General features: G+C 40.2%; 1 protein-coding gene across 6 annotated transcripts in view; it reads right to left on the bottom strand.

Moving 5' to 3' along the window:
- EML4 (EMAP like 4) overlaps window positions 1-13,989 on the bottom strand; it is a 309,941-nt gene that overhangs the window by 135,420 nt on the left and 160,532 nt on the right. For all 6 annotated transcript variants that reach the window (XM_060247476.1, XM_060247471.1, XM_060247454.1 and 3 more), the window contains exon 2: window positions 2,743-2,925. In XM_060247476.1, the coding sequence (XP_060103459.1) occupies window positions 2,743-2,925 (183 nt within the window). The remainder of the gene's footprint in view (window positions 1-2,742; window positions 2,926-13,989) is intronic.

The following is a 13,989-nucleotide window of genomic DNA, read 5'->3' as shown; positions in this document are numbered from 1 at the left end:
GTATAATAGGAACAGCCACATAAAGATCCTGACAACTACTGTGCTAAATCAACATAAGCCCAGACTTCCAGAACTAGTGTATCAGGTATGAATAATGGTTATATCATACTGTTACAAATAAAAAGCTACACCAGGGGACCATCAACATGGTGCCCATGTCACCCGCTGAGAACTTTGCTGGCATCCACCAACTGTTCTTAGAAAGAGGGCATGGCCAGGGGCTTCAGCCCACCAGGGCTTCTGATTGCTGCTGGCAAACTCATTGACTATGCAGGTGTTTTTTTTACAAGATTCCTCTGCAGCAGCTGCCACCACAACACAGGGAGCTTCACTGCCTTATGGAAGTCAAGCTGTTTGTAAGCAAGAAAATATTTTAAAACAATACGCTCATATTAAAAAAATCCTCCTGTTAAACAGGATGACTTTTTAATCGCTTGTTTTTAAATGGTTAATGCCTTTTTTTAAAAAATGGCTTTATTTAGAGCATATAAATGTTCCAAATAAATAAAGATTTTGCTGAAATACTAAAGAGTTACTATTACAGTTATATATAACCTCATGCTCTGGCATATTGGCTCCATCTCCTGTGGCAACCATTCTGTGATTGTGCACACCTTCCTATATTAGAATTCTACCAGTAGCTACAGGTTTTGAAAAGACTAGATCCCCTTAGCAATACAATGGCTGGTTCCGATGTACTGACAACCAGGGGTCGTTTTGAAAAAAAATTGGGGGTGGACCTCATTAGCATAACTCATTAGCATATCCCCCCCCCAGTCAAAAGCAACCCAATGCAAGAAAGGAGAGCCCCGGGCTAGGTCTGCTCGCCTGCCCCCCCCCGTCAAAAGGCCAGCAAGCCACCCGTCACCCAAAATCACATAAGAAGTGGGGAAAGGGTGGCGTGGGCTTCTCCAGAGGTTAATGAGGGCTGCTGGGGGCATGGCAAAGCCCCTGGTGGCTGGCTGGCTGCCCACTCTCCTAATCCAGGGATTGTTATGCAGCTGCACCTACTATTCAATGGACAAAGTAGGTGGGGAAGAGGAGGGGGAACCCTCAAAAAAGATTCAAGAGCTGTGCTCCTGTGAGCTCCTGCTGAATCTGAGGCCTGCTGAAAGCCCTGGCTTGTAGCTATCTGATGGGGAGGGGGATTGAGCTAGTACGCTCCCTCCTCCTCCTCAGCTAATTAACCAAGTCTGTTTTCGAACCAAATTATAGTTTATAATTATTTGCAAACCACAAATAACATTCATACTCTTTCATACAAACCAAACTGGAATCCTGGTCTATGAAGAAGATTGTAAACCGCAGCTTGTGGTTTCAGTACAATGAAAACTATGTTCTTCCACAGAAAAGCAGCAATCTAATTCTATACATTGCACCTTCACAAAACCACATAACATTGTTTCACGTTACATCTGAATGTAAGTGTGGGTTGATCTTAACTCTCAGGTTTTTCAACTTCCCCAAAAAATCATACAGCATGAGTAACTAGAGGTAAACTCAAGATTTTGCTTTTGAGAATGGAAGATTATTTTAGCCCATTCCACACATAATGCAAGTAGAGGCACACACATACCCCCAACAAACAAACAGAAAAGTACACCAGATAGTTCCAAGATTTCGTGAAATGTAAATTCAAACAGATGGCTGCTAGATGACAGGCAAGTGAGATTTAGATACACAACCGGACTGTGGCAGCCTGATACAGTCCCTATATGTGATCCATAGTGACTCTAAACCACTTTAAGTTTCAGCTTCTGGCTTGTTTTTAAATTTACCCACATTCTCTTATCCACCACCAGGCCCTTGAGGCCAATACAAGAAAATGCCCTAGTGAAGGGCCTAATCACTCAATTGAACCATCCATGAATACTTAGGTATTGTGATAAAAGTCAAAACATTTTTAGCTGGAAATGAAACACTACAAATTGAAGAGGGGGGCGGGATGGAAGACAATGGAAAAACTCAATCTGAGCTCTTCTATAAATTACTCAACACGGCCCTCCATTTAGCCAGTTGCTCCCCTGAATGCTGTATAGCAAAGTACCAGAAGACAGCACACCATTTGCCACAGGAACTGGGGCTATCACATATAGGCAGTTTTCCTGCCTCTGCTAATTACCCATGAATGAACTTAAGGCAGAGGGAGAAGACACTTGTTACATGATGACCAAGACTGATGTCTAAGTGGTCCTTTACATCATAAGGTGGCAGTATCACTGAAAGCAGATTTTAACGCCATCACTTCCTCTTCGGCCAAAAACTGTATTTTGTGGAGTGTGCCCTTTCCATCGGTGATGCACCTTATTTAGTTTTATCGTTCTGTTGCTTTGGTTTTATGGTATTGTTTTAAATTTGACTTGTTGGTTTTATTGTCTAATCTATGTTGTGATCCGCCCTGAGCCCGTTATGGGAAAGGGCGGAATGTAAGTTTTCTAAATAAATAAATAAAAATAAATAAATCTCTTGTAGTAATGTGTAAAACAGCCCTTAAAGGAATTAAATGAATGTTTTTCAAGTTTCCTGTGGCATTAAGAGACCACAGTCTCTTCTGCAAAGAAGCTCTTGCCTAGCCCCACGGTATCCATATCCAATGCAAAGGATTATGGGCCACATTCTAGCGTCTATGCTCAATTCATGGGGCACTATGCTGTCCACTCAACCTCACTCTTGAACGGCATAAACTGATGGCTGAGTGTTCTGCAAGTGAACGGAAAGTGATCCGCACTAGAAGCCTCCTACCTTTACTTGGTGCCGATTTCCTCACAGATGCTACATTATCTTCAGAAATGGCTAGACGTCTCAATACATCAGCCAGGGCTGCTTTCAGAACTGTGATTTCATCTTCTTGTTGCTGAACTCTCAGTTCAAGAGCTGAAAGGCGGTCTTGGACATCAGATGTACTTGCTGCAGAGATACTGTCATCTGTTTTTTTTAAAAAAAGATACAGACATATATTTAAAAAGTTGTGTAGTATTTCTTAACATTTCAAATACAGCACAAAAAGATCAGAAAAAATGTCAAGAGAAACATTTGCAATATCAGCCCTCCAAAAATGTTCAGCATATGTTAGAGCCATCTGCAATAGCTCCACCACAAACACTTATCTTTGAAGACTAGGGATAGACAGCCTAGATCCAGATGCTGTGCATTCGGCTCACCATGCAGGAACAACTACCACGTGGTATGATTTAAAACCAATTTTATGTCGCAACCACAGCATGTATATTTGACTGTACTGGTACAACACAAATAGATTTAGCATTCCTACAGCGTTAATAGGAAGATGACATTTGAACTCCAGCCTTAGAATATACAGAAAGCAAGGGAATAATGACCATAGTTTCATTAGAATTGGTAATTTGAAAAACATAAGAACATAAGAGAAGCCATGTTGGATCAGGCCAATGGCCCATCCAGTCCAACACTCTGTGTCACACAGTGGCCAATATATGTGTGCACACACACACACACACACACACACACACATATATATATATATATATAAGAACATAAGAGAAGCCATGTTGGATCAGGCCAATGGCCCATCCAGTCCAACACTCTGTGTCACACAGTGGCCATATACTGTGGCTAACAGCCACTGATGGATCTCTGCTCCATATTTTTATCCAATTCCCTCTTAAAGCTGGCTATGCTTGTAGCCACCACCACCTCCTGTGGCAGTGAATTCCACATGTTAATCACCATTTGGGTGAAGAAGTACTTCCTTTTATCCATTTTAACCTGACTGCTCAGCAATTTCATTAAATGCCCATGAGTTCTTGTATTGTGAGAAAGGGAGAAAACTACTTTTCTCTACTTTCTCCATCCCATGCATAATCTTGTAAACCTCTATCATGTCACCCCGCAATCGATGTTTCTCCAAGCTAAAGAGCCCCAAGTGTTTTAACCTTTCTTCATAGGGAAAGTGTTCATAGGGAAAGCAATTCTATTATCTGCCATATCTCTCTTTTGTATAATAGTGTCTGGCTTTGGCCCCTATTCCAATGGCACTCCACTTCAGTTACTGATGGCCTCTTTTGCCAACATTAGATTTAAAACTGCAGTCTGAGCTCTCTGCTCATGACCTCAGTTTGATCCCAGCAGAAGCTGGGTTCAGGTAGCCAGCTCAAGGTTGACTCAGTCTTTCATCCTTCCAAGATCGGTAAAATGAGTACCCAGCTTGCTGTGGGGGAAGTGTAGATGACTGGGGAAGGCAATGGCAAACCACCCCATAAAAAGTCTGCCATGAAAACATCATGATGCGACGTCACCCCAGTCAGAAATGACTGGTGCTTGCACAGGAGACTACCTTTACATTTTTAACATGCAAATACAGAGATGTCTTTTAAACTATTCCTGTAATAGCTATATACAAACACAGATTTCAAAATAATAAATGACTCAAAATGCAGATGACAAAGTGAATCTTTACCATAGCTCTACTCAAGTCACACTGAGAGGCTTCCAGATTCCAGTAATGCGATGCATACTGGTACATGATTCATCTTTCATGTTTTTGATCAAACAGGAAAGTTCACTGCTAGTATTTTTTTTAAATCTAGTTATCACCGAATTTGCAGTGTGAACTTTTTCAGAAATTATGTTGGTTTACTCAGTATCCAACTTGGCATGTTAAAACAGGAGGCAATATTGAAACCATTACACAAAACAACAGCTAAATGGGAGGTGATAGGGGATAGTTTAAAGATAAGACTCTAAAGGGAACAGTGTGCTATTTGAATGTATAACTGTTCCAAAATACTGTCACATTAAATTGGTTTTGGAGTTTACAACCTGGTGGAACTCTTTACTGAACACCATCAGAGCCCTGAAGGATCTTATGCAATTCCACAAGGCCTGTAAGGTAGAGATGTTTTGCCAGGCTTTTGGTTGAGGACAATGATGGTTTCCATCTTGGCTGGCACCCTCCTTTGCTTGCTCTCTGTACTTGCATTGCCCCTCTTCTCTCTCTACCCATGAAGTGGTCGGCAGTCTGAAATTGGGAAATAACTGGAATTCATCATCTGATTCTTTTAGATTTGTGGTACTAATGTTATTTATATGTTTTATCATATGTTTGATGTTTTTATGCAGAAGCAAGGATTGGCCAATCCACAAACAAACAAATAGCCGCCCTGAGCCCATTTGCGGGATATAAATCCAAAAATTTAATAATAATAATAATAATAATAATAATAATAATAATAATAATAATAATAATAATAATAATAATAATATCATCATCATCACAGGTACCATGTACAAGATGGAGGAGACAAATACACTAACTTTCCTTGCAGACAAATCAGCTCAGCTGAAATACAATAGGTAGTTGGAGGGTCACCACAGAGAGAAAGAACCACAGCTGATAATGGGAGGGAAAACGCATGACAGTTGGGTAGCTGAACAGACCATTCAAGAAGTTGTGGAATTTCTAAAGGTTATTACAAAGAGGGAGAATAAGCATCTGCTATGTCTAGCAATGGTCTAGGGAATTTACTATTCCAATGCTTTGTTTGTTTCAACAGGAGACAGATCCAGTAGATGCACATTTGTAGCTTTCAAATGCCTTTAAGGGGGACAGAAATAGCTTGCACATACACACAAATATCACACGGTTAAGGACATTTTAGAACAGTCTAAGATTTTTAAATGTCATGTGCTGGCCCCACCTTCTTGAGGTTTGAGCAGCTGTACTATGGTGAAAGAGAGATGTGTCTTTGTAAGTGAATGAAAGCTCTCCTAATGCTGGGTTCAAAAACTTGGGCAACATTTCTAAAATAGTTCATCATAAGAACTGTTGCACAGACAGAATTAATTCTTACATGTTGCAGTTATTGACACTTGCATTCAACAGTAGACAACTGAATAGAGATAAAAGCAACCATCAAGTACTCTTTCCCTCTTCAAAGATGACTGACAAGCAACTGCTGCCCTTGTCTTGCACTGGTAGCTGAAATTGGAGGGCACCCTACAGCCCTTGAACTAGGAATGTGTAAAACTGGCACCTGGACACCTTAGAAGTATATGACTCTTCAGAGTCTTTAAGCCGTAACAGTTCAATGAAACATCCAAATTCAGAGGCAGTTTGCCCCTGAAAACTGGACTGCTTCAGAACATGCAGAGGAGTTCTTACTTGTGCAGAAAATGTATGTGATGCCTCTCCAGAGACCTGCTGCCTTTAAGAAGCCCAGGAAGGAACAGAATAGGATTGGGATACTGGTAAATTGACAAGTCAAAATCATTTGTGCTCAGTCAACTATTCCTTGAAAACAATGTGCAGGCAACAGGTTGTGTCTTATTTCATTATGGCTCCCATTTGTTTTTAACCATGGGCAAGAGTACAGGGTTCTTGTCCCCTAAATCTGCAGCAGGTGAAAGTGGATGAGTGTCTGCTATAAACAGCAAGCATTTCTAAACAATACTAGTTGGACAGCTGCCTTCTTTTGCCTGCTGTTACTTTGCTTTATTTTTGTCTTAATTTCTTTACTGAAAGGTGTTGAAGCTACAGACTGATCTCAGGGTTCTAGATAAAAAAGTGAGAGAGGAATTATTTGGCAAATAATGTCACAATTTACAGAATGCTTTCTAAACCACAATACACAAGCCTGTTAAAAGTTCTAGGAGTTATTTACTTTTTTTTTTAAAGTTCATTTTCTTTTTTTCTCATCATGCAGACAGTACGGCATTTCACCCATTGTATCTGCAAGCAGGCTCCAGTACACAAAAGTTTATGCTAGAATGAAAAGGCTCTAAGATAGCAGTGAGAAGTCTGTTTTAGTTAACCAATTTGTTCTATAATTGCCATAAATGTTTTAAACAATACTTAATTACCAGGTTTGTTGTTGTAATAAGGTTATTACTTCAAAATTCTTGACTAATGTATGACAATCTTTGACTAGTCAACTTATAGCTTTTCTTGACAATTCAAATGGTCTAGGATATCATTTATTTATTTATTTTATTTATATCCCGCCCTCCCTGCCAAGGCAGGTTCAGGACAGATACAAAGGCGGATCAGATACAAAGAAACAATCATGGTGCATGAAAGAAGGTTCCAAGGATAGAAACATTTACACAGGGCTAGTAACAATATTGAGTTGTGGAAGCATAGGGTCTGGCTTTAGAAAGAAACAAGAAAGGATCTCCCACATTTTTATGCTCAGTCTTTGACTGCAAACTTTGACTGCAAACAACCACTTCTGTCCTGCATCTGTTTACTACTACTCAAACATGTTCACAAGAGATTTCAAATGTCACCCTGACCTAGGTAGCCCAGGCAAGCCCGATTTCATCAGATCTTGGAAGCTAAGCAGGGCCAACTCTGGCAAGTTTTTGGATGGGAGACCTCCAAAGAATACCAGGGCCAGGATTCAGGCAGGCAATAGCAAGCAGCCTTTCTGAAGCATACTAGGCCCACTAGACTAGAGTATGCCAGAAGTCAGCCATGACTTCCAGGCATGTGCACACCAAAAAGCCCCCCAACAACATACATATGCACAAAAATTTTTAAAATTAAGAGATTTCAAACATATTTCTCCTGAACTGTCTGCATACATCAATATTACCATGACAGATTCTCTGCTATAAAATTGCGTGGCAAACACACATGGGAAAAGTTGTTTTCAAAACAGTTATGGAAAATGTGTTCGACATCACTAATATTTGTTGCCTGCTCCAACAATAAACTCAGATAGTTGTCGTATGCTTCATATTTCTGCCCAGAAAGAAATATTATTTAAGCTCATAATTTCCTGATTATTCTGTAACATCATTTCACAAATCAAAGAGAGGGAAAATAGCGAGGGCATCATTGCTGGATCATCTAACACTAAGCCTGACTCTGCACTTATGCACCATCACTGAAAGTAGTTTGAAAATAGTAGCTCTCCCAGTTTATCAAAATGGAGCTGCACAATTAATCAGTCTAATTTATTCTGAAGTTAAGGTGCAGCTTTCTTCCATATACAAAGTCACTTTAGTCTTTATGTAAAACAAATGAGAATTTTGCATTCTTCGAAAGCTTTACCCTCTGTGATGTGTTACTAAAAAATGGTATTTCATTGCAGAGAGCAGCAATGTGAGTTTATAAAGATGAGATAGAAGACAGGCAACAAATCAGCCTTTACTTTTGATCACAGAACCCAGTGTTGATTATGGTTAGCCTTAACTACCTGAATGAGGCTTCCCACATGCAGGTAACTGCATGGAGTTGTACTCATGCCATCTGGATCCTCAGCCAACATCCATTCCACTATGAGTGATGCATGAATTGGCCTTAAGGCATACCATAAACTCAAATAAAAGATGCAACCATGCATATAATTGTGTCTAGACAAGTCTAATTGAAAGCCATGAGACACAGATATATAATAATGCAAAACTATACCACCATGCTCTTATGAAACTCCAGTTCATTGCAATGAGATTTAAACAGGTGCAAAATCTTCCCCAGTACCATGTATCATTTTTGACAATTAATAAACATCTCTAGAAACAGGTTTCTTTTAGGTCAACTGACTTTCATTTCCAAAAGATGACGACGAGGAGGAGTCCAAAAACATGCTGGGTTGAATCTTACCAGCTTTGCTAGCAAAAGGAGGATGAGGAGGTGCCCTTTCTGACCACTAAAACAGCTTTGCTGAAAACCTCAGCACCCACTCTTTTTCTTTCTTTCTTTTTTTTAAGTCACACTAGTTGAGGGCTCTAGTGAGATGGAACACTGAATAAGACTAAATGGAAAAGCTTGTAGGGCCTAACCCAATGCTCAAAAATTCAAGTTTAAAGATAAACAGCAAAAAAACCCCAAAACCCTACTACTTCTTTGGCTGGGTAGTACAGCAGGAAAATCCTGTTGCAGGAAGCAAACCAGCTCCAAAATATATTTGGGAGTTTATCAAGATTAATTTCCATGTTAAAGCTACCCTAGTTTCATTTAAAGGTTGGGTTGTTTTTTTTAAAAAAAATTGCTACTGTTTAATAAAATTAGTCTTGAAAGAGTGCCAGGAATACACTGATGCTAACATCTCACTGAAATAAACTTGGTTTATTTATGTGGGTGGTTCACACGTATGCCATGCTGCATTTTTTATTCTGCATGCCAAGTTTTGTTCAATAATTACTATGCTGCACAATCAGAGCATAAGTTTAGAGCCTGGGTGTTACAAAACAATTAATAAATTGCATTTTTGATTCTCCTGCAATAGGTTCAGTTGACATTCTAGGTTTATGAGATTGGCATTGTTGGGGGACAAGATCTCCCCCAAAAGGGGAGCTGGGTATGTTTAGCCTGGAGAGGAGATGACTGAGAGGTGATACGATTACCATTTTCAAGTACCTAAAGGGCTGTCATATAGAGGATAGTGAAGAATTGTTTTCTGTTGCTCTAGAAAGTTGGACCAGAACCAATGGGTTGAAAATAAATCAAAAGAGCTTCCGGCTCAACATTAGGAAGAACTTCCTGACAGTTAGAGTGATTCCTCAGTGGAACAGGCTTCCTCAGGAGATGGTGGGCTCTCCTTCTTTGGAAGTTTTTAAACAGAGGCTAGATGGCCATCTGACAACAATGCTGATTCTGCTTATTAGGCAGATCATGAGAAGGACGGCAGGAAGGTTTGCATCAGTGCTCAGTTCTTCTGGCCCTTTGTTACATTCCCAGGGAAATGCTGATTGCCACTTCGGGAACAGTGAGCAATTTTTCTCCAGGCCAGTTTGGCAATGTCTCTGCCATTTTCTGGGCATGGAGCAGGGGTCACTGGGGATGTATGTGTGTGGGGGAGGTATTTGTGAATTTCCTGCACTGTGCAGGGGGTTGGACTAGATGACCCTGGAGATACCTTCCAACTTTATGATTCTTTGTGATATGGATGTTCCATCTTTATTCCAATTATATAGTATAGCCGGTGCTCACTCTGTTCAGCAGCAGTTCTAAAACCCCAATCATAAACATTTAATCAGAAATAAGTTCTACATATAACATATTTCCATGTATGCCTGCAACAACTGCAGCAAAGTTGTACACGCTTTACCAATAAAGCACAACCAAAATTCTTCATTGATACCTGAATCTGGTGTTTCAAAACATGTGGTGTCTCAAAATCTATTATATCTAGAATCCAGCTAGATATAGCTAAATATTCTATCACATCACTCCTGGAGAACACAATGGCTCCTTTTTTATACAGAAGTGTATAGAAGAGTAGGTGTTTACACCCTGCTTTTCTCTATCTTAAGGAGTCTCAAAGTGGCTTACAATCACCTTTACCTTCATCTTGCCAAAACAGACACCTTGTGAGATAGGTGGGGCTGAGAGAGTTCTGAGAGAACTGTGAGTGACCCAAGGTTACCCAGCAGGGTTCAGATGAAAGAGTAGGGAATCAAATTAATTTATCCGGATTGCAACCCACTGCTCTTAACCACTGCACCATGATGGCTCTGAAACATAACAGATTATAAGTAGTCAAGAGCAATTTGTTTCCAGGCACAATTCAAGGGGGCATCCTTAACTTTCAAAGCCCTATATGATTTGAGAGCAACCTACACCTGAAGACCATGTACTCCAGTATGAACCTGCCCAACCACATAGCCATCTTTGAAGGCCCTGCTTTGGGTTCCCCCCTCCTTCTGAGATTAGTCAGGTGGCAACTCAAGAGAGGGCCTTCTCAGTCATGGCATCAAAGCTCTGGAACTCAGTCCCTAGGGAGACTCATCTGTCCCTTTCTGTTGCCATCTTCCACCACTGGGTGAAGATTTTTTTGCTTTGTTTGTCATTTCCTCAGCAATCTCTCCTTTCTAACCAATGTTTTAATTGCTGTTTTTATGTTTTGTATGTATTTTAGCTCTGTTTTTAATTGCTTTAATGATGTGTGCTGGGGGGGGGTCGTTAAAGTGTGATTTTATCATGTATGTTTTAAACTGAGCCACCTTGGTGATGCCTGTAAGGGCAGAAAAGTGGGACACAAATTTTGCTAATAAATAAATGTGTGTATTAAGTTCCATTAAGTCCCTTCAGACCTATGGCAACCCTATACGTTAATGTCCTCCAAAATGCCCTATCTTTAACAGCCTTGCAAACTGAAGGCCATGGCTTCCTTATAAATATTATACCCAAATACAATTTGCATCCTTCTTTTACCGTTCAGTATGAGCACTTTATAAATAAATACAAATAAGTACTTAAATATTTTTTAGATTAGGCATAGAAAGATGAAACACACTTACACTATTTCTAGGGGCCAATAACTACAGGAGTTTAATAGCAGTACAAAAGAGCAAGCATCCAGTAGTACCTTTAAGACTAAACAAAACTGTGGTAGGGTCTTTTTCTACTGCTACAGACAGACTAACATGGCTACCCATCTTAAGAACTTAAGAGAATCCATGTTGGATCAGGTCAACACTCCATCCATTCCAACACTCTGTGTCACACAGTGGTCAAAAAAACCCAAGTGCCATCAGGAGATCCACCAGTGGGGCCAGGACACCAGAAGCCCTCCCACTGTGCCCCTCACAAGCACCCAGAATACAGAGCATCACTGCCCCAGACAAAAAGTTCCAACAATAAGCTGTGGCTAATAGCCACTGATGGACCTCTGCTCCATATGCTTATCCAATCCCTTCTTGAAGCTGTCTATCGTGATCTATCTCCATGGAAGGGGTTTAACAGTACACCTGACTCCTAGCTTCATAAATAAAAGGAGATAAAGACTCAAATAATATTGGTGCAACTAAGGAGTTCAACTCTATGCTGCTTTCTGATTTAATAATGGTATAAGAACATAAGAGAAGCCATGTTGGATCAGGCCAATGGCCATTTCAGTCCAAATCTCTGTGTCACACAGTGGCCAATATGTGTGTGTGTGTGTGTGTGTGTGTGTGTGTATATATATATATATATATATATATATGTGTGTGTGTGTGTGTGTGTGTGTGTGTGTGTGTACCGGTTTGGTGTAGTGGTTAAGTATGCGGACTCTTATCTGGGAGAACCGGGTTTGATTCCCCACTCCTCCACTTGCACCTGCTGGAATGGCCTTAGGTCAGCCATAGCTCTGACAGAGGTTGTCCTTGAAAGGGCAGCTGCTGTGAGAGCCCTCTCCAGCCCCACCCACCTCCCAGGGTGACTGTTGTGGGGGAGGAAGGTAAAGGAGATTGTGAGCCGCTCTGAGACTCTTCGGAGTGAAGGGCGGGATATAAATCCAATATCTTCTTCTTCTTCATCTATATATATATACACACACTATGGTTAATAGCCACTGATGGACCTCTGCTCCATTTTTTTATCCAATCCCCTCTTAAAGCTGGCTATGCACCACCTCCTGTGGCAGTGAATTCCACATCACCCTTTGGGTGAAGAAGTACTTCCTTTTATCCGTTTTTACCTGACTGCTCAGCAATTTCATTGAATGCCCACAAGTTCTTGCGCTGTATTAGTTTCATGTGCGTCAACATGATAATTTGATAATTGTGTAAGATGGCTGTAAGATGTTTTAAATTGAGACGTTTTAAACCCGAGCCTTGCTATGCAGGGAAGGGCAAGCTGTAAGTCTGATAATTAAATCACATTAAATTGTCAGACTGAGACAGGAGTGACCAAACTGCAGCTCAGGAGCCACATGTGGCTCTTTCACACATATCATGTGGCTCTTGAACCCCCCCCCCCCCACCACATTGGCCAGTTCGGAGCAGGCATTTGTCTCTTTAAATCATTTCTCCATGCCAAGCCAACTGAAGGTTTGGAGAAAAAGTTTAATGTTGCTTTCTTTCCACCTCTCTCTCCCCGATCTATTTGCCTGCCTGTCTGCCTCCCTCCCTGTCTTGCGGCTCTCAAACATCTGATGTTTATTCTACGTGGCTCTCACATTAAGCAAGTTTGGCCACCTCTAGACTGAGATTAGGGAGATACCAGTTCAAATCCACATTGGGTCACAAAGCACACTGGGTGACCTTGGGCTAGTTATTCTCTCAGCCTAGTTAACCCTCAGAGGGCTGACTGAGGATAAAATAGAAAGGGGTCGGGGAGAAGAATGAAAGCTGACTTCTGGTCTTTGGAGAAAGGCTAGTATAAAAATATTGTAATAAAATATGCAATGGCAGTGCTGAACAAATATACTTTAGTGATGCAACTTAACATTTCTGGAAAAGACTATTTTGCGCATTTGGAATGGAAGAAGGAACCAGGTAGGTGGTTCCAGGTATACTTTGCTTCTCAATAAATACTTGTCTACATGCAACACCTACTATATTTTGCCCTATAGGTCACAACGTACATTTTAAATGCCCATAATATCCAGATCTTTTTACTTTTGGAACAAATGTCTTATATAACTAGTTATACAATATACTTTATCGTAAGATGATTGGTCATTTGAAGGTTAGGGGTGATAATTAGAACTCATTATAACTTTGTTTTATTGCAGATAAAATGTATATTACCCTATTGGAAGCAAAAAGACTGAAACATATTTAATTTCACAGCTGTGTAGAAATTTTTTTTAAAAAAGTTTCATGTCTAAATTAATGTATACCAGAATAGAGACTTGCACAGATAAATACATTGAGGGATGGACTGGGTTTGTGGCATTCTGGAATAACAACATTGTAATTTATCCAACTTTTATATTAATAAAAATATTCAAAAATATTTTGAATTCTTAAGATATTAATCCTACATGGAACTTAAATAAAATATTAAACTTTAAGAGTGTATGAAACCGCACCTTAACTAAGCTGTAAGCCTGCATTTTCATTCAACGTGAGGCTCCATTAAAATTTAGTCTCTGCAGCAAGAGAAGGAAAGGAAGGGCTGAGTTCTTCATGAAAGTATATGAACAAAACAAATCCAAAGGGCAACCAGATTTTTTTTTTTTAAAGGTGCCATAAAACCACACAATGCTTGAACCAGCTCTCCCATATACCAGTCCAAAATGCTGTATGTACAGTGGGGAGCTACCCCTATAAAATATAAATTTTAAAGAGACATCCAAG

Source organism: Heteronotia binoei, chromosome 1 (assembly GCF_032191835.1).
Source record: "Heteronotia binoei isolate CCM8104 ecotype False Entrance Well chromosome 1, APGP_CSIRO_Hbin_v1, whole genome shotgun sequence".
In the NCBI taxonomy this organism is placed as follows: Eukaryota; Metazoa; Chordata; class Lepidosauria; order Squamata; family Gekkonidae; genus Heteronotia; species Heteronotia binoei.
The sequence above is the reverse complement of the archived record's forward strand: the minus strand, read 5'-3'. Positions and strand labels throughout refer to the sequence as shown.